Here is a 24,436-nt window from a genome sequence, read left to right as displayed (position 1 = left end):
TCCCGAAGCACCCCCCACAGGGGAATTACACTCCTCAGCCTCCCTGGTAAGGTCTATTCAGGGGTGCTGGAGAGGAGGGTCCGTCGAGAGGTCGAACCTCGGATTCAGGAGGAACAGTGTGGCTTTCGTCCTGGCCGTGGAACAGTGGACCAGCTCTTCACCCTCAACAGGATCCTCGAGGGTGCATGGGAGTTCGCCCAACCAGTCCACATGTGTTTTGTGGACTTGGAGAAGGCGTTCGACCGTGTCCCTCGGGAGGTTCTGTGGGGGGTGCTTCGGGAGTATGCTAAGAATAACTTTGACAAAATGATCAAAGGTGTTTGGAACCCTTTTTATATTCTGCTTGAATCCTATTTTTAATTATCTGAAGACCTTCAAAAAGGAAAAAAAAAATCTGCCTTAATTCCAGACTGGCAATGCCTTTGTCTCGTTTTGGGTACGTTAAAAAGAAAAAGTCTTGACAGCGTCTACTCTGCTTTAGTAACCTGTTCTGCATGTATTAGAGTATGGATGATATGCATGGCATTTCTAGTGCAAAGGTGTGGCAGTTTACATACATGCTGGGATTAAGTATTTTCTAGAGTTCTTATTTTTCTATCTGAAAAGGAACAATATGATATAGTAAGGAGTGCCATTTTAATTATAGCAATATTGATGATGTCATAGGGCATTTTTATAGACCAGGAAACAAATCCAAAATCAACAGTAGCATGCCAATGATTACGTGAACCAGTCGAAATGTCCAATATGCCGGCGGACAGGTTATGTCAATGTTTTGCTTGACATTCACAAATCTAGACTTTTGGTCAAACCATATATGTGGGTGGTGGCTTTACAAATGATTGACCAATCTACTGTAAGGTGTGTAAAATGGCTTGCTCTTTTTGATGACGCAACGTTAATGGTGGAACAATCGAGACGTTTTTGGAGTCTCCTGAAAAGTGATGATTCTGGAGGTACGAGCCTTCAGTCCGACGCCAGCGATATGGTGTAAAAGTTTTATATTGGCCACAACCAGCATGTTTCAAAAGAGACTGACAGCAAGAAATCCATAATTGGACTCGAGAGAACCGAAGCTATGAACTGCAGCGGCGAATAAGGTGTTTGGGGGGGGGGGTAATGCTGGAAAGACATCTAACATGATTGGACCAAAGATTATGGGCGAAGACTGTGCCTGCTGAGCGCTGCAAGGAGCCACTCCGCACGATCCGCAAAGGTGTTTCCTCAGTTTTACTGCATTGCTTCCAAATGCTGCTTAACTGACTGAAAAGAAACAACACCTCCACAAATGCCTTTTGAGATTACATATGGGACAGATGTATGAAATTAATTTATTCAGCATGGCCTTTTCGGAGATAAAAATCAATAAAGATGGATATGGAAAGGGATGGACATTTATCAACCGAGTGCAGAAAAAAAAATAGAAGCAAAAAGTTTTCAAGATGCAAATAATGCTGCTTGCAAGAGTGCCAACTTATCCATCCAGCATCTCCGCTGGTTGCAGCCAAATTTGTACACACATTTTGGCTCAGTTGTTTTATTACCTCGAGGTTCTCTATGTTTCTCAAGTCAACCACGTAATTCAATGTCAACGGCTATAGATTTCCACCATTTAATATTTTATTGTAGTATCAAGCGTGTTTTGTAAGTATATTCATTCGGGTAGTAGCATCATTAATCTTTGATGCACCACTCCGTACTCAACATTCTCCAGCCCACTTGAGCAAACAAACCGCGTAACTGTAAAACAAGCATAGTTTTTGCCTTGGAGATGATGCGCCTGCAAAAAGGCTTCTAACTCCAAGTGTTGGGTCCAGGCCTTTCGTGTTTTACACTCCGCTTTGACTACACCACCATTGATCAGCAGCAATGTCTTTGGTCCGAGGGTCACTGTGAACGAGCCTGTTTTTATTCTGTACTTTGGCCTCTCATGAAGCGGCCCTACATTTCACATCATTGCAGCGCATCTGCTCCTCTTTGAAAGTTAATGAACTACAGAGATTGACTGATCCGGTGGCGACATCACTGCAGAGAACATGGAGCTGATACACCTGAATTAATGGACCCAAGGCATATTGGCTATAAAACAATTGAATGGTTGGCAGTAGTACATTTGATTCATTTTATTAAGCTAAAGTGTAGAAATGAAAATGCAAAGTCTTATGGGCGACTTGAAAGTATTGTAGTTGCAATAAATTCAACAACCAACAGCATATAACCACACAGATAGTGAATTGTATTATTTGTGAATCTCCAAATCGAGAGTTTTTTAAACTATGAAGACGTGTCATGAGTTGATAACGTTAATGAGTTTGAAACTGAAAAATGCTATAATAACCCAGATAAAGGGAAAAGTTCTATTTTCAGTAGTATTGTGCTCTTTAAGTACCCAAATAAATCAAATCAACCTAGACTAGCAAATTCAAATTCGACATCTAAAGGATTACCTTTAACTTGATCCATCTTAGTGGTGGTGTTTCTAAACATAGGATGATTAAGCAAGGTCATGTGACAATAAGATGCTTCATGCGTCTTCATTCTACGAATTCTGATGCAAAAGGGGCCTTAAATCAGACGCCAGTGTTGAACACACCGAACAATGCCGTGACAGATATTAAAAAAAAAAGGTTTAGATCACACTGCTCAAATATATCACCACTAAATAAATAATTTAGTCATCAATTTAGAGTTTTAATTTATTAATAGTCATTTGAGCAGTTGCAATGCCTTGATTTTAGTGAGGTTAGTACACATTCATAGAACTGATTTGTCAAATGTGCATCACTAATTAACACTCATGTACCAACCAACCTCTACGATGACCCAAACCACAACTAATTCTCCTTAGGAAACAATAATTTAAGGACAAATGAAAAAAATAAGTTCATCTGCAGGATGCTACCTCCCACTGACAGCGAAGAAGTGAACATCCACATTGCCAGGGGTCTTGAGAGCCGCATCGGCACTCACTCACTACTCAGCTCTCCCACCGTGGTGTGATTGTGAGGTGTGTGTGTGTGGTGGTGGGGGGGGGCAGACCCCCACACAGGTCAGAGGGCCATAATAAGAGCCAGCTGTGCCGAGGGGACGCGCAAATACATGGACAGGCACCTCTTCAACTTTCAAGAATGTGCATGTACGTACACGCGCAGAGTAGGTTGAGGCATTTGCGGAATTTCCGTCGGAATGTAAAGTCGCTACCTTTTTCACTAAGCTTCAATCTGATGCTCGTCGTGCCAGTCACAGTGCACAACAAGATGTGAGAAATACTATATTAGGCAAGGCTGTCAATTGATCTCTTCTGAAATATGCAAAGTAGGCTTTGTGTTTGATCAGCTACTGAAAAAAACAGAACAATAAAGCATCTGATCGGAAGATGGAGAAATATATCTATTTAAACAGCTTTTTTTAAATTTCTGAACAGTCGATCCCCATGTCATTAATCGATTGGCAAATTATGACATTACGATCCAGCCGATCAGACTGAATGTTTATTTCCTAATGATTTATCGTGGGTGTTTCCATTCAAGCTTCAGAAGATCCTAAATGTGAACAGTGCCTATAAGCATAAATCTGGGTGGAGGTAACAAAGTCATCATTTCGAGGAAGGAAGCAAACTCTTGGGTTCAACTGAACTGACTCATGTGGCTGTGAGATAACACTGTTGTTCGGAGGCGTTTTAACACTAATGACTTTTTGTTACTGCTGTAGACAATTTTGGTTCTCATTGACGCTAGTAGCGCTAGACTGACATTCGAAAGAAATGCAGCAAAGATCAACCTCAGTTTAGAAAATGCTAATCTTCTGGCCTTGTACTACTTGATATGGAGTGTGTGAAGTGTTGAACAAGGCTTGTAATGACCCACTCCCCCTTGCATCTAAGCGCATACATCAGTCTCCTTCGGGAGGCGGAGCAGTCGTTTGAGGTGCAATTCGAACAGGGCCGCGATCTGATAAGCCTTTTACAATGAAAACAATGAAGTGAATGTTTAAAAGTCTCTGTGAAGCAGCACTTTAGGAGGAATTTATTATATAGTTGGGGCATTTTATGATGTCTGAAAATGTTTCTTTTTTTTCCCCCCTATGTAACACGATTCCTCAATTGTAACATAGATGAAGTTGTGCTACACTACTCCTTAGTGGGGGCTGCAATATTGAATCCCCGGATACCTTTTATCGAACAAATCCCATCTTCTATATTGTGAGTAATGAGGTTGCTGATAGTGGAGTGCCGCCAATGGAATTGGATGCCTTATTGAGTCCATTTCTAACAGAAGCAAGGTACATCTTGGACCTATGGCCACTCAATCAAACAGCACACGGAGAGAAAAAAAAAAAATCATACGCAGACTTCTACCCACATAATCTTCAATTTACCTAGCATACATGTTTTAGCGATGTGGAGCGTATGCTAAAGTCCACACAGAAAATTCCAAGATGAGATTTCTTACCATACCATTTTAAAGGTGTAATATAACATAGCCCTATGGTCAACTCTCAGGTACTTACCATTGATTGTAACACTCTGTAAATAACGATGTCTTCTTGTCTCTGGATAGCTTTTACTAATGTCTTTGATACCTCGTAGCTCTTTCCAAATGGTAAGGTAAGAGCTGTCCCATGTGGCACGTATCCTATAGTTTTATTATTATAAAGTATGCAATTAAATCTGGAAAGATTGCAGTGCAGGGATTTTCGCAGACCAAATAAAATATTATATAACGATCTAAAAATAGGCTTTACTTTGGATCGTATTTTTCCTCAAGTAAGATAGTCAAGCTCTAGTCTAAAATATTAATATGTGCCAACTTTGTTCTTTGTGCAAATAAAACCGTCAAAACACTATAAAAGCAGCTGGAAGGGAGCTATATTTCCCTAAAATGTACTTTCCATCATCAGTAAGTCTTGTTTATCATCTTAATGCAAGGAGGCATTATGGCCCATGTGCCATTTTTCTCAAAGTCACACTCTAACGTTGCTACTGTGAACCTCCAGGAGAGCTTTATAACAGTCCATTAAACTCAGGTGCTCGGGCGTTGGCCTCCCTGCTGTGGATTCAGAATCACAAGAAAGAGCACATTCCTCAGTGGAGCCAAGAGATGATTGAAATGTTAAAGACAGAAACTCAGGGAAATGAAGATTCCTCAAATAGCCCCAGTGGTCCTCCGTCAGGGTCAGAGGAACCTGTTTGCTATTCCTGTCCATTCGCAGCGCTCCATCATTGCTCTAAGGAGAGATAAAATTAGGCACCATCTTATTAGCTGTTTTGTCCCCCTTTGTGCAGTATTATGCGTGTGCCCGAGAACCATTCTTGAATTTCAAGCCTTTTAAAATCAGTCAATGGGGGGTGGGCAGTGTGTTTGTTTGAAGTTTTGAATCTAATCATGAATATAACTAATAACTGTCCAGCACAGCTAGCCAGCTGGCTTGCTTGCACGTGGAAATCCAGCAGGAGCCCACCCTGGGGTCTGAGAAGCAATTTACCTTCACTGAAATGTTGAATTTATTTTAAATATCCTCTGCTTTTCTTTTCATTGGGGAATTTTAAGGCCACCCTCGGAAAATGCAGTACAGTGAACTCGATTTATTTCAAGTCAAGTCAAGTCAAGTCAAGTTTATTTGTATAGCCCTAAATCACAAGCAGTCTCAAAGGGCTTCACATAGACAAAAATTGACAATTATTCTCAAAGCATCCCCTGATCTTAAGCTCCCAAAAGGGCAAGGAAAAACTCAAAACCCCTGCCCGGGGAAAATGAGAAACCTTGAGAAGGGACCACAGATGGAAGGATCCCCCTTTCAGGATCACCAGGTTGTAATGGATGCAGAGAGGGCACAAATAATACATAATATGAAAATCAAAAGTAGATGTCCAAGTCAGAGCGAAGGGCTGCCAGAGGAGCCCTCTGCTATCCTGGCTATGGAGGTTGAGCTGCAGTTCCCCCAACCTGAATTAGCCCACAAGAATCCAGATAGCCGCTGTCAGCTTGGGTGCCACCTAACCACCTCCCCGGCCGGGGAGGGGGGGGAGAGAAAACAAAACAAACTCCGGCCGAATCGGCCACTCCAAGTTAGTTAAAGGCCATGTCATAGAAATGTGTCTTTAAACGTGTCTTAAATGTTTCTACTGAGGTAGCAGTCCTAATATCCATTGGGAGGGCATTCCAAAGCTCTGGAGCCCGGATAGAAAATGCTCTAGACCCTGCAGACACTTTCTTGGCCCTCGGTGTCGCTAAAAGGGTAGCGTTTTGCGAACGAAGGTTACGAGACGGAGCATAAGGAACAACTAGGTCGACGAGATACGAAGGCGCTAAGCCATGCAATGATTTATAGGTTAATAGAAGAACCTTGAAGTCACATCTTAAATGGACCGGGAGCCAATGTAAGTTGGCTAATATTGGGGTAATGTGATCAAATTTTCTTGTCCGTGAGAGCAGCCTTGCAGCAGCATTTTGTACTAACTGTAGACTTTTGATGCGGGACTTAGGAAGACCAGAGAATAGTACATTACAGTAGTCCAGGCGCGACGTGACGAACGCATGTATAATAGTTTCCGCATCACCGGTCGAGAGGATCGGACGAATCTTTGCAATATTACGAAGGTGAAAGAACGCAATTCTGGTTATATTCTTAATGTGCTTTTGAAAGGAGAGAGTTTGGTCAAACATTACCCCGAGATTAGTTACAGTATCGCTCTGAGTGATAGTACGGTTATCTATAGTTATAGCGGTTTCCTTGAACAAGTGTTGAAAACGAGTTGGACCAATTATCAACATCTCAGTTTTATCTGGGTTAAGACGAAGGAAGTTGAGAGACATCCATTGCTTGATCTCCGCAAGGCATGCCTCAAGATTACAACAATCACGCGGATCTGTCATCGATAATGGCATATATAATTGGGTGTCATCCGCGTAGCATTGAAAACTAATATTATATTTACGTATTATGTCCCCAAGCGGGATCATATAAATATTAAATAAAATTGGTCCGAGAACCGATCCCTGTGGGACACCACACGTAACATTATAGAGCTCAGAGGACGCATTGCCATGGACCACTCGGTGCGTCCTATTTGATAGATAGGAATGGAACCAGCCTAGTGCTGACCCTGAAATACCAACACAACTTTTAAGACGCCCTAATAAAATATCAAAGTCTACAGTGTCGAAGGCAGCACTAAGATCGAGTAGTAACAGTACAGATGAAGTGTTTGAATCCATAGCTATGAGGAGATCGTTAGTCACTTTAGCAAGTGCTGTCTCAGTGGAATGATTAGCTCTAAAACCAGACTGAAAAGAATCATATCGATTATTGGCGACCATGTAATCATTAAGCTGCTGTGCTACTACTTTTTCAAGAAGTTTTGCTATAAATGGGAGGTTTGAAACTGGCCTATAATTACTGAGACAGTCCGGGTCAAGATTTGGTCGCTTAAGCAACGGTTTAATGATAGCGGTTTTGAAGGCTGTTGGCACTATCCCAGAGGAGACAGACAGCTTGATTATATTTAAGACAGACGGTCCTAAAATATGAAATAATTCTTTAAGTAGTTTGGCTGGAAGAGGGTCGAGCAAACATGTTGTTTGTTTAGCCGCACTAACCATTTGTGTAAGCCTTTCAAGGGACACGCTATTAAAAGTTGAGAGGGTTGTTGCATGATCATCAGCGTTGGTACACGGCGGGCTCGACCGCACGACTGGAATGGTATTCTTGATCTCGTCCCTAATGGACTCAACCTTTTGAGCAAAAAATTTAATGAACTCGTCAGCTGAGTGGAAGGAATTATCGGGGGTCGGCTGGCGTAGAGTCAGCTTTGCCACTGTATCAAATAGGTGTTTCGGATTGTTTTTATTGAGATTAATAACTTGCGAGAAATACCGAGTTTTTGCTAAGATAAGCGCATCCTTATATTTCAGGAGGCTGTCCTGCCATGCCTGATGGAAAACCTCAAGTTTGGTTAGACGCCATCTGCGCTCATGCTTTCTACATAATTGCTTAAGCGTACGCGTTTCATCCGTGAACCACGGAGTAGGCAATCTACGGCGAGTTTTCAGACATAACGGCGCCACAGAGTCAATGGCATTTAACAATGTCGCATTGAATTCATTTGTAAGGTTATCAACAGAGCCGGTGTACGCGGGAAATATGGCAGTTGCCGGCGACAGTAACTCAGATAGCGCAGTTGCAGTCATGGAGTTAAAATTACGGCTCCTATAATTCCGATTGCTCTCTTGTCTTTGACAAGAAACTAAAATTTCAAATTTTATTAAGTAATGATCAGACAAAACAGTAGTGTATGGCAGCACTGCTATATTTGAGGTTGCAAGTCCTCGGGATAATACCAGATCTATGGTATTTCCATTCTTATGCGTTGCTGCCTGTACGGCTTGCGAAAAACCAAACATATCAGTTAAAGTCTGAAACGCCGAAGTAAGTGGCTCTGACGGTAAATTCATGTGGATGTTGAAATCACCCATGATAATTATATTATCGGCATTGGTTACGAGATCAGCCACGAATTCTGAAAATTCATCCAGGAAGCCAGAGTAAGCCCCGGGTGGACGGTAAATAACAGCAAGATAAAATGACGGTAAAGCGGTGGATCGGACAGTGAGAACTTCAAATGTTTTAAATACATTGGTCGAACGAGGCCTAAGTCTCAGCTCAGAATTCGAGATGAGGGCGACACCCCCACCCTTTTTTCGAGGACGCGCCACATGCGAGCTCACAAAATTTGGAGGCGAGGCCTCATTAAGCGGCATCAGTTCATTAGGTTTTAACCAGGTCTCGCAGAGACCAAAAACGTTTAGATTATGTTCCGTGATGAGGTCATTAACGAGAACTGCTTTTGTATGAAGCGATCTAATATTCATAAAACCGAGTTTAAGCGTAATCGGTCGGTCAGGGTGCGTATCTATCGAAGGATATTTAAACGAGATGCGAGTAAGATTGTGTTCTCTAGGCCTGACATCACCTCTCGAATGTTTGTTAGCGCGGCGGGACGATACGACCGTGGGAATCTGATAGTAAATATTTGTTACACATGTAAAATTATCTGAAACAGGCACCGTTTCATCAGCAAAACCGGTTGGGGTGGAGTGATTGGATTTGTCTACTACCCCAGTAGAAAGTGTGTTTATGTGTACTGTGGCACTATTCAAACTGTCACGCTCTAGTCTACACAAGGAGCTATGTGCATGCTGGAAGTCTAGCCTAGCGCTAGTTAACTTTAGCTTAACAGACTCCAAACCCATCCTGACAGGTGGTCTAATCACCTGTGCCCCGGCTATTCCAGGGAATTAGTTTCGGAACCATCTACGAAAATTACACGCATACAATTGTTTGCACCAGTGTTGTGTTCTAAAATGGATTGTTAAAATATGCATGAATAATTTACAGTGTTGTGTTATAAGCAGAGTTTTATTAATGTGTATATAAATGTGTATTAATAATTTCCTAAGAGCAGATAGCCATCAGAAGACTTAACGATGACTCACACAATTGTACGTGATGATCAAAATCAAATCCATCTAATACTCTACAATCAAAAAGGATGCCGCTGTCCCGGTTTGGAACTATTTTACTGGTCTATTGAAGATAGAAATCTTCCATTAATCCTTATCATGTCAAACGTCACGATACACTTTGTGCCCATGCGACAGGGCTGTGTCGCTTGGGAGGACCCCAGCTTCCTGCCTTGACCCTCTTCAATTTCCTCCATCTCAGTTTAGCTTGCCCTCCTTCTTGGTGGCGTCTTCCCTCCCCACCGCAGAAATCACACGGTCATGAGCGCACGCACTTTCTCTGCCAGGCTAAATAGCAATGAATGCAGTTGAATTCCTCCACTAATGAGGAGGAGCTCATTAAGGCATCTGCATGAAAGTCTACAACACGTTTGAATTAGATAATCCCTCAACTGTTAAAATGACTCTAATGGGGCAAACTTTGATCTCAAGCCAAGTGAGCATAAAACATTGTTTCCGACTCAGTTTGGCAGACAATTACAGCTGGGACCATTAATGATGTGTTTTTGTATAAAATCAAGCAAAAATGCTGTGTAAAACCTAAACTTGTTTTCTGCACAATATTGCTCCTCTTAATTCTTGAATATTGAGAAAGAGAAGACCAACAAAGAACCTCAAAACAGGACTGACCCTAACCTCTGGGCCAATTTATGTGCCTGAATTGCCTGACTAAAATGTAATGCATTTAGCATTTGAATGAAAATGCAATTGGAGACTGAAAACATTCACAGAGCTCTCAAGGCCTTCCTTTTATGCTTACGTGAAGGGGAAAGAACACACGTAACAGCCATGTTAGTAACACTCGTGAGACATGAATGGTTTGAACAAGTCATTGGCCTCGTTGCCGTTATGTAAGAGCGAATAATGAAGCGCATGCGAGTGATAGAATGTACCCTGTGCAAACAACAAAACCTTAGAATTTCAAATGTTTACAGCCCTACATTTTAGTTAGAAGGGTTCATGAATGAAGATATAAATGCAACGCATTAGTCTTACTCCCATTTTTCCTCAGCTACGCTCAAAGATCCAAGGATTTTTCTACAAAAACTTTTTTCTCTCAATAATTGCTCACAAATCTGATGAAATCTGCCAGTGAGCACTTCAATCCATTTTACAACAGCAAGATGCTGATTGGGTAGTATGGGCACAATACAATTCAGTCCAACTGCCCAATTTAGGGTGGCCCCTTATTGCGGGCAGCCTATAATCATGCAGTCTGTCTTTTCTGCCACGTGATATGTTTACATCAGTGAGGTATCTCGGAAAACCTTCGGTAGATTTTAGGCAAATTTGTGAACAATATTTGAGAGAAATAGACCTTTAGGGGTAAGTCTTACATCTTTGAGGTGTTGCGGTTATCCTTTCGTTCAGTCGACATGTGCATGTTGTCTTTTTCCTGCCGCCATTTTCCTACTTGTCCCTCATAAATGCGAAGGAGGGTTCTCATCGACCTGTGAGGTCACAGTACTGCAGCAGTTCTGCCATAACTCTGTAAACTCTCTCGCCCTCATCTTCTCCGTGAAGTTAAGGTCTGCCGTAGTGGACAATAATCGAATTTGATGATGCACACAAAACTATACTATACTATATAGCACGTTGAAACTCATGTTTATGAGATTTAATGTTTGCACAAATAAATCAGGGGTTTTTGTTGCATTCGTTTCACATCGTGACTTATAAAATGCTGCGGTACATGTCGTTAGTCATGTCTATCGGCATCTAGCTGTGGACTATGGATGAATCAGTTTACCAATAAACTCATATTTCACAAGGTTAGTAGTAAACTTCTGAATTTTAAATTTACATTGTAATGTACTTTTATTTCGCGTAATGTACTGAGGCAGTGTTTGACTTTGTTTCTGTGTTTTGGAAGTCATCAGACCCATCTTGCGACTCTTTCAAAAAGCGCCATGTGACTTTCTTTTGCTATTGGAGATATTTTGGAAAGTCCCTCCCTGATTTAGTCTTGGTGGTATATGCTTACTTCTATCATGTCCAAAATGCACCACGAATGTAGGTCTCATTCTAAGAAAAACGTTTTTTTTCTTCGAATGAGAAAAAAAGTCCCCTGTTCCAAAAATAAAGTGAAGACAAACAAAGCAGTATATCACAACCTCAATTTGACATCCATACATAAAGTCCACCTGATTTATAAAGCGCACTGTTGATTTTGGAGAAAATGAAAGGATTTTATTGTCCAAAAAATCTGCTACTTGCCCTTTGCTTGTTTTTGTCCAGCTTCATTGTATACACAACACAACTATTCTTGGAGGGCAATTTCAAAGTCTCATTTTCTCAATTAATCCCAAGTCACTGAGGCACAAACAAAATATGGTAATGCACTACATTCTGTATGCTTGAATAAACACATAATGTGTCCAATGCAAAGTAGTAAAATGCGTCACGGGTCGTTGCTCTGGTTTAACTGCACTAATGGTCTCCCGTCAATGGAATTAACTAAAATCCACAAGTGCAGCCCGTGACGCCATTTTCATATCACCATAATGCACCGCCTAAATCCCCCCTTCTCCTTTTTATCTTTTTGTAAAACATAATTATGTAAACATTGACGGCAGCTAAGACGCAAGACCTTTGCATGCATGGTTTCTCATAAGGTGCGTAATGCAGAGTGTGCACAAAATATATTTACCAAATAAATTATATGCTACCCGGAGAGACCCCGATAAGCCTTTTCTGCTCTTATCTGTGACCACCTTACTGCATCAGTAATGGTCACTTTGAAATTCCGAATCTGCGTTTTCCAGCTGCCGTGAATGGCCTTTCTTGCCAAGTGGAAAGTAGTTAAAACCACAGCAACAATGTGGTCTGAATTAAATGGCCGAAATCATTACCCCTTAAGCGTCTGTACTGATTACCAGATGATGGTTGGCCTATAGTGCTGGAATGGACATTCTTGAGAGTAATGTGGCAAGTGTGCATGTGTGAATAACTTGGTCATGGTTGAGTTGTTCTTAATGAGAGGTGAACTCTGGAACACACGCGTGAATAGTCGCATAAATGTATGTTTTTGTGTTATCCTAGAAACGAAACATATCGGTGCTGAGAAAACAGCTATCAAGCGACATTTTAGACACATCCAAAATACTACCAGATAGGAATTGTGTTGTTTACAAAAAAAGTACTTCACAGCAAGATATTTAGCATGGCCAGATTTTTGGAACACTCCAGGTTCAGATCTTTTTGTTTATCTTTGAAGTCATGAGATGAATGGATGAATTGATCACTTCATTGTTTCTTGGTAGCACTTGATGGACCCCACCCACCTTCCGTGCATATCTTTGATCAGTCCTACCACCCAAGATCGTATCTCAGCCAACACAAAAGACACTCTGCTCCTCTTTTCTTGGCTCGGCTAATAATGCCTCTTCAAACTGAGCACTTTTCCATTTTCATACCTCTGCCTTCCTTCCTTTGCGATTTCTTTAACGGGTTCACATATCCATTCAGTCTCGCAGATAAACCGTATCGTTGACGTGTGGTTATGGCGAGCACACAGAGCTGAATATTACTCTTTAAAGTGTACCATCCCTCTTGGATGTTGCATCTCTCCCGTCCGTCTGTTGGCTTTGTGTAGGGGACTTAGGCTGCATTCGGTCTATTTACTTTGATTTAAACACGACTCAGGGATTAGTTTAGTTTATTTTGGATGAAATAAATGCTACAACACAAATAGGCAATATGCATTGTGTTGTCATCATCGTCATATGCGACATTTTCAAGGCTTACAACGCAATGCTTTAATCTGTCGCCGTGTTCCCTCTCTGTGTTATTGTCGTATTTAGCTGGCTGTATCTAAATATGCTGTTTTAGTATGTGCAGCAACCACCACCGTTTTGCAGTCCAAGTTTTCCGAGTGAAATCCCTCCAGTTTCATCTGGATAACTAATTGAAGAGCTTGTGGAAAGGGACTCAATGAACAGGCCAGTTTGATGTTCACAACACATATTGATAGACTAAGTGAAGTGGCCAATTTGAAATTGACAAAATGTACCTGTGAAATCAGCAGGGTGCATTTTCAGAATTGGTCTTTAGTGTTGACGCATGTTTGAAGAAACAAAAGCCTCAAATTCGCTCAGTACTGCGTTTTTATAGGCGTTTTGTTGACTGAGAGATGGCAACAGCTCTGGCTGGCACAGACTGGTCTTATAATCACTCTGGTAAAGTACGTGAAGTACTAACTGCTTGCTCGTCAGGGACATGAACGTGTCAACAAAACATGTCTTTGTTTGTGTATGGCTGCGGAATCACAGAATCAAGGAAAAACCTTTTGCTATACAATGGTCCATTATATGTATTGTAGAGTAATTGTTTTCAATTAAAGTAGCTCATGAATAAATAAATGGTCTTGAGCAACATTCCAAAAGTGGTGAAAAATATGGAAAGATGTCTCTGAATGTTAATTCCTTCCTCTGAATCAGCAGCGCCTCTGTTGGTTGCAGACAAGTAATCCGTTCCATTTATCCGGTTAAATAATTTAGCAATTATTATCCCCAGTCGGCAAATCGGTAAAGAAAATGGATGGATTTTCATAATTTAATGGATTCTTTTTATATGACTGCATATTTTGGTTTGCTCTTATCCTGAACTTAACTACTTTGTTATTGTATTTCAGGTTTTTGGTGACTATTATCACTTCAAGCATCGTACCGTGGCGAAGCGATCGCTGTCTGATCATAGGAGCACACACGTCCGTCTACTTAAAGATCCCAAGGTAAGAGGTTTAAATGTCCAGAGTCTAAATTTTTTTATTTAAATCGCATTGACGTACAGCACAGTGAACTTACATGTCTTTATGAAAGCATTGTAAATAAGACTGCTTGTATAATTATTGTTATTTATTACGTATCAAACACATCTCTCGTCTTAAAAGATAACCCGAGGGTTAGTTCGTAGCCTTTACAAATGCAGGTAAGTGGTAGAGGTGAAACAGCCAAAAGCACATTCCTGGGTCTATACTGTTGGTTATTTTAAATGTCAGAAATGCCTCAGCATCTATTTGGGATGTTGTCATAGGAGGACTGATGGAAGCTGAACAGACTCTTCCCGGAGGAGGCCCGCTAGTCATAAACATTCCTCTGCAGACCTCTAAAATTCAGTTCACTTCAGTCTTCTTGACTGATCTTAATGGAAATTTCACATTTCTATATTTTCCAGTAGTATGGCAAGTCAGTTTGAGGTTAACTTGAAAATGAGCCCAAAACCTTCTCCACTGGGAAGGACAAAGTGAAAATCTGTGTGAAATTAGTATTCATAGCAATGGGGATATGAGGGATTTTGAAGACAGTTACTACTTAACGATAAACACTGGGAAAAAGCCTAAACGTTTTTTTTTCTTCTGTAAATTGCATTACCGAAGTAACTTAATGGAACAGAATCAAAATATTCACAAGAAGCATATTTTTGTTTGCTGTCTGGGACTGTCATAGTTACATGTGAGTATTTATTAATCAATCACACTTTTTTGCGTAGGGCGGATAAAGTTATAATCTATCTGATGCATGAAATGATGAGTAAGGTTTTTGATTTTCCACTGAGTCACAATGCCTTTTTTTCCATTTGGTGGATGGGTAAGTTTTAACTGGATGCTGCAAAGAAAGTGGTGAAGACATTCAATGTAGGGCAATGATCAAAACATCAATTTAAAATAGTTTTCTGCTCTTTCCCAGTGTTGGGAATGAATGATTTGCGAAGAGATTTTAATTAAAACAAATATATTAAACATTGCTTACTTTTATATGTTATTCAAATTCTTATTTTCCGTTTATTTCCCAAATGCAAGCATATCCAAGGAGACAGATAGAAGTTAAAGCTTATTTAGAATGCCACAAAAGATGGTCCCTTCAAGTTCAGAATACAATTTTTCAGCCAGTTGTAAAATAAATCATGAGAATGGCCAGCATTTTTTCATGAATACAACTTTTTCACAACAGTCCAAAGAGCCTTTATTGTATAATTTTCAACCATTTACTTTTAATGCCCATTATAACTTGACTGTCAGGTGCAGTCCGGGGAAAAGAGCAATGGTGTGCCGTTCTTGTTCGAGCTAAAGCCACCTCCCTCTCTATTTGGGATTTCCTTTACCACTGGGCCTCCATTTCCTGTTGTTGAATTCCTCTGTTCCCCACAGCACCTCAGAGAATGTGAAGCATAATCCTTTCATATATCCTCCTTGTAAAGTTCACTCTAGGTCACAACGATGCCTCAACGATCTTTTTCCTTTTAACATATAACAAATTCCACAGCTGTTCTTCCATTGCGAAATGATACTTGTTCCAGTTCACAGCCCACTTGTTAACTAACCGAGAAGGAATTTGAATAAAAGATGTTTCCACCGTGTGTTTATTTACGAACAACAAAATGTGGAGCATGGCCAGATCTCAGATGCTGCCTAACAGAGAACCCTTTTAATAGGCCCTAATGAGGACTTAAAGCCTGGCTGTGTTTGCTACTTTCATGCTAATCGTGTATGAAGGTTATTGGATGAGAAGGAATCTTAATGTTTTGTTGCGAATTATTATTATTATTTTTTTTTTAGTCTTACTGATGCAGTGGAGTAAGTCAACTGTGTATTCATTATTTTCCTTTTTTGCTGGCAATGCTTTGCGCCCTGTGATTAATGAGGCGCATATGGACAGAATTGCTTCAATGGTCACTGAGAACAGACAAAGCTAATACTTAAAACCAGACTGAAAAACAATGGAAAATCAGGCAGATTAACAAAAACAAAACGCTTGAAATTGCCCTTGACAAAAAATGACGACACCCTTAATATTTTATTGCACAACCTTTGAGGCAAAATTTCTTCACTTCCAGCTGTTTTCAAAGCAATGTTCCCCCACATTGCCGGCTGTTTTTAATCATGTTAACCGATCTTTAAAGACCCGCAGAAAATTGTGTTCTGTGACAGTTTACTTACCGGACCGAACAAAGAGGCCCTTTTAATCTTTCACTAGAAAATAAAATTTGTCCTTTTCATATTCAGTCTGTGACTTTGAGGATAATAGTTTTTTCTTCTGTGACACCTCAAATTGCAAAGAACAAAAAAACAAGACAAGAAGGGCTTTTGATGGGCTTTTTGATGGTAGAAAAGTGTTTACCGCGGCAGCCTATTTTAATGATTGCGACCCACTTTCTCCTAACTACAGCAACATAGACTCAGTTTATTCAATACATTTACAGTATATACTGTGTTTGAGTGGAGGTTCCTAAACGTGGCCCACTTCCAACACGTCACTCATAATCGTGACAAACTGAGATTCCACTCTAATCTTTAACTTTTATTCGAAAGCTATGCTAATCTTAAACCCAAAGCGATACAGCGCCACCATCAACAGGAATCTTTTAGTCCTCAAAGTGATTTACGAATGTGAACTTCACAGACAAGCTGGGTTAGGCCCTCTTCCACACCTACCCGCTAAAAATGGTACTTGGCAGTGGCGGTAAACGGTTGGATTCCAGTTTACGAATGTAAATGTGCAGTGCACTGAATGAGTTACTAAGACTAGGAACAATCACCAGTGTGTTGGGACTCATTAGTGTGCCGTGAGAACTCCTAAGGTGTGGCATGGGAAACTATCACATTTAAATTAATTGGCCCTAAAATAATAGATTTGTATCTTTGTTCATCTATCTTGGCCAATAATTTTAGAGAGACAGACAGAACAAATTTACTCTCCTCTGTAAGATAGCAGAGGTATATGATGGGAATGCGTATCCACTTTTTGTGACATTTTTGCCTGGCGGTGTAGGCGTGCGCTGTGCCCTGAAATTTTTCTAAGTTCAAATGTGCCTTGGCACAATAAAGGTTGGGAATCACTGCACTAATAAAAAGCTGCTGTGTGAAAGGTAAAGGTCAGATAATATGACTGTTTTTAGCACTAGCGTCTACTGAATATTTTTTTAAAACAGAATAATTTTTCTTTTTTTGGTTCGAAGTAATACCAAACTTTAGAACATTCTCTAAAACAGACGGTTTCCTTCTAACCTATTTCATTTTTGCAAGAAAATGATTTGATTTATCGCTTCATGCCGCATGCGTAGCAAAGTGAACTAATCTGTACTGCTGTGTAAAAACAAGCCTATAGATCAATTTCAATGAAGAGAAATTCTTTGCAGTACTCTTATAGATCATTTTCAATGAAGAGAAATTCTTTGCAGTACTGTGGGTAGGATTTCTAAGAAACACATGGGCTTTTGAAGAGAGTCAAATATGCTGGCTGCACATAACTGTCACTCTGCCTGCAAAAGAAGCTTTTAAGTCGATACTGCTATTTTCCTTAAACAGAAATCCAATAAAGACCGGCGGAGAGAAATTGCTCACTTAACCATCCTTTAGTCCACCTTTGCCCCATTTTAAATCATACTATATTATGTTATAATGACATCACAGCGCAGTGTGAATTTGATTCCATTATCTCGCCCTCGTCCAATTTCTGTATAGGGCCAGTCGATGTTTTAATGCAGTGCTACGCTACACTATATACAAAATAATTAGGACATGTCGTCATTATGCCGACAAGAAAATTGAAAACAGAATTGGTTTCCACTTAACAGCTGCAATAGCCTCCACTTTTCTAGGATGACTACTGGAGTTTAGTCAGTCAAGTTATTAAACACCATACTTATTCAAGCATTATAGATGTTGCTTTATGGACTTGCACGCATGCTAGAACCGAAAAGGCTCTTAAATAAATTATCCTCATGTTCCACTTTAGTTAACCACTCTTTAATCTTATGGAGATGCATATTAAATTATAATTTTTTTACATAGATGCACACTTAAATCATTGACAGATTTCCTTTCATGAGGTTTGACTGATAAGATGTCGCAGAAAGGAATGAAAAAAACCGAATGTATGATTGTGTCACTGTCTCTTGGAAATTGAAGTAGAAATCTCTCCGAGTGCTGTTCCTGCTGCTACTCGAGATCAGCATCCATGTCCGAATGCCCATACACATCAATCAGCAGTTGACAGAGCGGCAGTCTCTGTAGCTTTAACACAAGACACCGGCAATACATCAGCTTGTCTCTGGAAGTGAATCTTATAGAAAGCTGCTCGATGTGCACGGACATTCAATAAGTTTATCTGCAGGTTGCCACGGCTGAACCGTGCTCTCCCAGCCGCGTCTTTGAATCTCCCTCACTCAAACTGCGATAGCAACATAAACCTCAGCACAATTAAGACAAATGGTTGCCATTATTTCTGACTCGGTTTTCTTGATACTAATGTCGACCGACTTTTTTCCCATGCTCATTTCTGTGTTTAGGTGACCTGGGCAGAGCAACAGGTAGCCAAACGTAGGAAAAAAAGGGATATCTACGTAGAACCGGCTGATCCAAAATTTCTGGAGCAGTGGTACCTGGTGAGTTGACATTGTCCTGAGCTCTGCATGTGTGTGTGTTTTTGTGTACTTGAATTTGTCACTGCACACTGGTTGAGCTACCAAAATAAATAGTCAAGCCATTTTTTTTTTTATATTGCCCTTAATTAATTGCAGAAACATCTGAAAGAGGTGACAAATATTAACATCACCTGATCTTTACCCTCAGGAGAGCAAGGGAAAATATATATAGATATTTTTTTTAATCTATTTTTATGTTTCACTGAATTTCAGGCTGCCAAATGTTTTGCTAACTGCTGCTCCGAGGGTGCTTCAATTCGATTAGTAGTTGTTAAGGGGCTTGTTTTTAAACAAAAGGCACACATTGTTTATGCAGAAATTGTATCTTTAAAACTTCAATAATGATACAAAGAATTGATGAATTATGAATCAAACGAAGATGCAATTTGTTTGGGAAAACATTTTTAATTTGTTTTTTCAAAACATGACAGCACAAGGTTGAAAAGCTTCTCCAAAGTCTAGTGTCAATAGAAACTGGAGCAACACCTTCGCTTTTCTCAAATCCCTTTCACTGCTGGAACCGGTTTTGCTTTGATCAAAATGTATACATGCACTTTGCAAACGTGGCTACAAAAGAGCTCGGTGCCGCTTCGGCTGCTGTCTCTTCCATTTCTTTTATTCATGCGTGGGGAGACAGCCATTTTTTGTTTACTTAACTGGAAAGCGAGATGAGAAGAGTTAAATGACAAAATAATTTGAAGACTAAAATCACTAGTTTTATGTCTGTGATAATGATGCAGTTGATGAACTGATGCAATTAGAGGCGAACTTGTTACATCTTTGTCATTTTTCCAAACACATTGTCAATGACCATGGCATTGGTTTTATCTGTTGATTTTCCGTCTGTCTCACGCACGTTTTTATCAGCATTGTCACAGCTTATGTTGATTTTCTTTGAAGAACAAACATCGTTGTCTGGTAGGATGCACTTCTAACGCCATCTGCAAGAAGAGCCCACTGGATCAGACTTTTTGTAAATATTGCAAACTAGCTTTGAAGCAGATGAAAGCCTCAGCTTTGAAAAGGTCAGATTGAATGTCAAGTGCAAATCAAACGGCATACAAAATGATTTGTGAGCCATCGTCCAAGTCTCCAGTGTTTTGCTCGGCATTAATGACAAAGCAAACTTGTTGCACTGATACTTTATGACTGAATCATGTCTTTTGCGGCGTGCCTTATTGCTTTCCTGTTATTTCCTTTACACCAAAACCTACCTAAGATGACATATGTTTGTTTGAATGAACATTTGAAAGCCATTTTGCAGTTTCTTTCTTTACTGTGTCACAATGAATCAAAAATACAGGGAATATGTTTTCATCCGCAGTACAACACCAACCACCGTGACTTGAATGCCAAAGCTGCTTGGCAGTTGGGCTACACAGGTAAAGGAGTGGTGGTGTCCATCCTGGATGATGGAATCGAAAAGAATCATCCAGACCTCAGTCAAAACTATGTAAGGTTTTAAATAAAGGGGAATCCACTTCATTTTCATCTTTTATATAAATATGCTCAAATAATTTTCACAATTGTCATGTTGTATCATAGGACCCAGATGCCAGCTATGATGTGAATGACGGCGACCCAGACCCTCAGCCACGATACACACAGCTTAACGATAACAGGTACATGCAACGTTTTCAACTTTTGATTGGAGGAAAATGCATTTTTCTGTGTCTTCTTCAACCGAGCTAAACAGGCCTGATAGTGGTTCATCCTTTGACACGGCTAGAGTCATTTCCCAAAGAATTGAAGGTGCTAAGATACTTTAACTTTTTATGCCTCATACACTCCGAAAATGTACAGTTACCCCCTGTAATGAGCCCGGGCCTCATTTCCATAATTGCAATGACCTTTTATTTATTCCTGTGCCACCAGGCCGTTAAGACTGTAGAGCTGGTATACTAAGAGCAAATCTGCCCTTGCGTGTCAAGTAAACAGATTTATTGAAATGGCCTCTGCAGGTGGCATTAAAGGTTGTTTACCACCACAGCGACATCTTACAGCGAATAGATAGAAATTAAGTCATCAGAATGAATGAAAGCAAGCCCTTCGTTTGGCTCTGAAAGAACCCGCTTACAGTCTGTCATCTGTACGACTCGTGACTCGCCCTTGGTCTTGACTGCTTTTCAGTAAATATAAGTGCAAATAGTGAAAAAGACACATATTTGCCTCCTAAAGCATTTATGCATGTCTTTCTGTCAGTAGAATTAAATTTTGTTTTATAAATTGCTTTATGGGTCCCGGAAACGTTTACCCTCCAAACATCGCCGAAATAATGCAAGTGGGGAAGGAGCTGCATACTTTGACAGTCGTGCCAAGGCAGACTTAAGCACCTCTCGCGGCTCATGGTGGCCCCGAGCCCAGCTAAGACACTTACTATTGATGTTCCTCTCTTGCCGCACCTCTCGCTAACCCTGGCTCATCTCAGCCTTTATCTCTTGCCACCCAGCTCCCTATGCCTTCCCCGTGGCAAGATGGAATGAGAGGCGCACCGTGTTTGTGTTGCATTTGTGTGTCTCGCCCTTTCGGTGGGTCGCTGCAGATGCATGTGCAAACAACCAGTGGGCAGGAAAACTGTGTGAGCTTGCATCAGACTGAAAGTGTCTGTTCCCCTGCAGAAAGCCCAACAGTGTTCACCTCCATAAAGCTGTCTTTCTTCCCCAACATACGGGCCGCAATGAGGATGGCTTGCTAGCAATGTGACCATTCAACCTCTTGTTTATCTAAGAGAGCATGCTGTCGAGATGTTTTTCCAAAGTTTCCTTCGAGTCCCATCAGGATGGTTTACAAATGTGCATTTTCTCAATCTATTTATTTATTCCTCAACTCCTGGTACTTGGCTCATTTCTACTGGGTTGACTGCAGGAGATGCCAGCATACATTTGTTTGGTTTTTATTGCCCTGCAGGGTTTCTCTTGATGAACCTCGGCAAAAATGTTGTGCTTTTACAAATTCAGGATTGCAGTGCATGTCATACTTATTCGTACGCGACCACATACTGGCTCTATACTTTGTGTTCTCACAGCTCTATAAACATGAAGACCAAATTGGTAAAACCGTAGGTAGCCTTAATAGCCTCCGGGATTAGCATGTGTTGGATTTAGAATGTGTGTGACAAGACGTCTCGGGTTTGAATTGAAAAGGTGCCATTTGTTAACCCAACCAACTTCTGCTAAATGTTATAATTCATTGAACCAGCAGCAGCTCATCTGTATTGTTCAACCAATGTGTAACTTTCCTTCACAATGTAACTTGACTAGTACTTTGTGCGACTTCCCATCTTCACATAAATCTTTTATGAATGTTGCGGAGCCCAAGGAATGACCACAGTACCAAACAGCCCCCCCCCCCTTTTCCTTGTAGTTTATCTGCAGACCCAGTTTTGAATACTTTTCTACGACAATAGCCTTTCCCAGGCATAGCCGTGTAACTTAATATCAGTTATGGTTTTTCACGGTGACAATGTTGTTGTCGGTTGTGGAGTTGAATACTGATCTCATATGTGGGCCTTGGGCTCACATCTGACTTTGATGTGATGCAGGTTTGTCTCACTTGTTCGACCTTGCTACTGGGTACTCGCTGTAATCAAAACATGACTTTGGTGAAGGGAGTCTTTGTTCATCATAATCTTGATATTAATGCAGGTGCTTCATGGTTTCTTACAGAATGTAAAAGACACAATGATTTGCAGTTTGCCACAAGTGCACAACTTGTAACTCCTGTGTAGATTTACAAATGATCACAAACGTGTTGTTTTGCATCATGAAGATTTTGCCCATCTGAAACAGTGTAAACAATTGCAAGCAATGCTTCAGTGACCCTGTTGTGAACTCTGTTATTGATTTAATGGCCCAATAGGACCTTAAATGTTTTTGTTTCAAATGTGTATTAATGGGAGCTCGGTATTAACCAAGTGGTCTTGTGGTTTTTCTGAAATAAAATAATGTGATCGTGTTCTTGGTTCCTGTGACCGAGCGGTGTAGTAATGCACCATTTGGGATACAGTATGCATAGTATTCTTGTCTGGGAGGTTTATTTCCTAAACCAAGAAATGAATCTATCTCTGATAGCGTTTGTATTTCATGAAACCATCTACCATGTTCGTGTCTGTAATGAATGTGTCAAAGGCAGAGTTTGTAAAGGTTCGCTTGAATGCTTATCATTTATCTCCTTCTCATCAGCTGTATCCCAAGCATGTATGCTGCGGCAGCGGAATGGAAGCTCTAAGATAAAATGTTGCGGGGAAGTGCCAAGATAATGTGTGTGGGTTTAGTTCTTTTATCTTTTTATTCATCTTTAACTATGCTGCCGTCCTCCTTCCACGTAACTCAAACAAAAGGAATTGCCTGTGACACTCGCATGATGTTAGCATGTTTACTTTGTCATGAAGTATGCCTCATTTGGCCCGATAAAATTTTGCTTCTATCCTGCCTGCTTTGGCTTACAGACTTGGTTTTCCTGTTTGGGGTCGGTTAAACCGCAACGGGGGTCTGCGATTATGTTGAAGGCCATTAGGTGTACCAGTATGTATCCATCTCGCCGATTGCACCTAACTGGAATGTGCTGATCAGCCACTCTTTTGGACCGTGGAACATTGCAGGGCCTGGAGCTAGCTCTTTTACAGCACAAGTAGTACAAGTGTGGGAGTAATGAAAGACAGTGTGTTAAAATGGCAAATGGTATTCACAAAAATTCCATCGCACATGCAGAAGATAGGTTTTTATTCTGCCTTTGACTGATTTTGTGCACACCCTCCTCCAATTCTTGCAGGTTGTAAAGAATTGTGCATTTACTCGGTGCCTTAATGTTTATTTTTTGACAGATAGGAATTTAGGTATGTTTGAAGAAATCAAAACGGTTGAGCATCACGTTTGTTTTGTCTCACTGTGCCCCTTCTGCCATTTTTCTTCAACAACACATTCTCTCACAAGCAACACATTTCTTAACTGGGTGCATTACTTGGTCCTATAAATGTATAATAAAATGCTATATTTCTTTAGTAGAATGATATGTGATAAAGTTCTTCTCATCGCTTTTTTTGTAGGCATGGAACACGCTGTGCGGGAGAGGTGGCAGCAGTAGCCAACAATGGCATCTGTGGAGTGGGTGTGGCTTACAATGCCAAGATTGGAGGTATGTTCTATGGAATTGGTCATTACATGCTTTTGCTAAACCTGTGCAAGTGCTAACAACCTTGCATTATGAAGACAGGCATTGTTTTTTTCATGTGATTGATCATCTAGAGATGTCAAAATTAATTGATAAATTCATTATAAAATGAATTGCCTCATATTTTAAAAATTTCGTTTTGAGACATTTTTTAACCGAACATTGTCCAAAGCTTCCGATTTCAGGTTTTCAAAAGTAATAATGCTCTGATTTCTCTAGTGCTTCATTAAAGCAGATTGATTTTTGTTTTGTGCTTTTGAAATTCTATATTTGCAAACATCTGCCTTGACTTTGGAAAACATTAACCATCAATTCTTCTTGTG

General features: G+C 40.4%; 1 protein-coding gene across 2 annotated transcripts in view; it reads left to right on the top strand.

Moving 5' to 3' along the window:
- furina (furin (paired basic amino acid cleaving enzyme) a) overlaps window positions 1-24,436 on the top strand; it is a 45,760-nt gene that overhangs the window by 8,568 nt on the left and 12,756 nt on the right. For both annotated transcript variants that reach the window (XM_037248469.1, XM_037248468.1), the window contains exons 3-7: window positions 14,155-14,253; window positions 18,810-18,905; window positions 20,269-20,397; window positions 20,490-20,566; window positions 23,989-24,077. In XM_037248469.1, coding sequence (XP_037104364.1) covers window positions 14,155-14,253; window positions 18,810-18,905; window positions 20,269-20,397; window positions 20,490-20,566; window positions 23,989-24,077 — 490 coding nt within the window. The remainder of the gene's footprint in view (window positions 1-14,154; window positions 14,254-18,809; window positions 18,906-20,268; window positions 20,398-20,489; window positions 20,567-23,988; window positions 24,078-24,436) is intronic.

This window comes from Syngnathus acus, chromosome 3 (assembly GCF_901709675.1).
Source record: "Syngnathus acus chromosome 3, fSynAcu1.2, whole genome shotgun sequence".
Lineage (NCBI taxonomy): Eukaryota > Metazoa > Chordata > Actinopteri > Syngnathiformes > Syngnathidae > Syngnathus > Syngnathus acus.
This window is presented reverse-complemented; position numbering and strand designations above follow the sequence as displayed.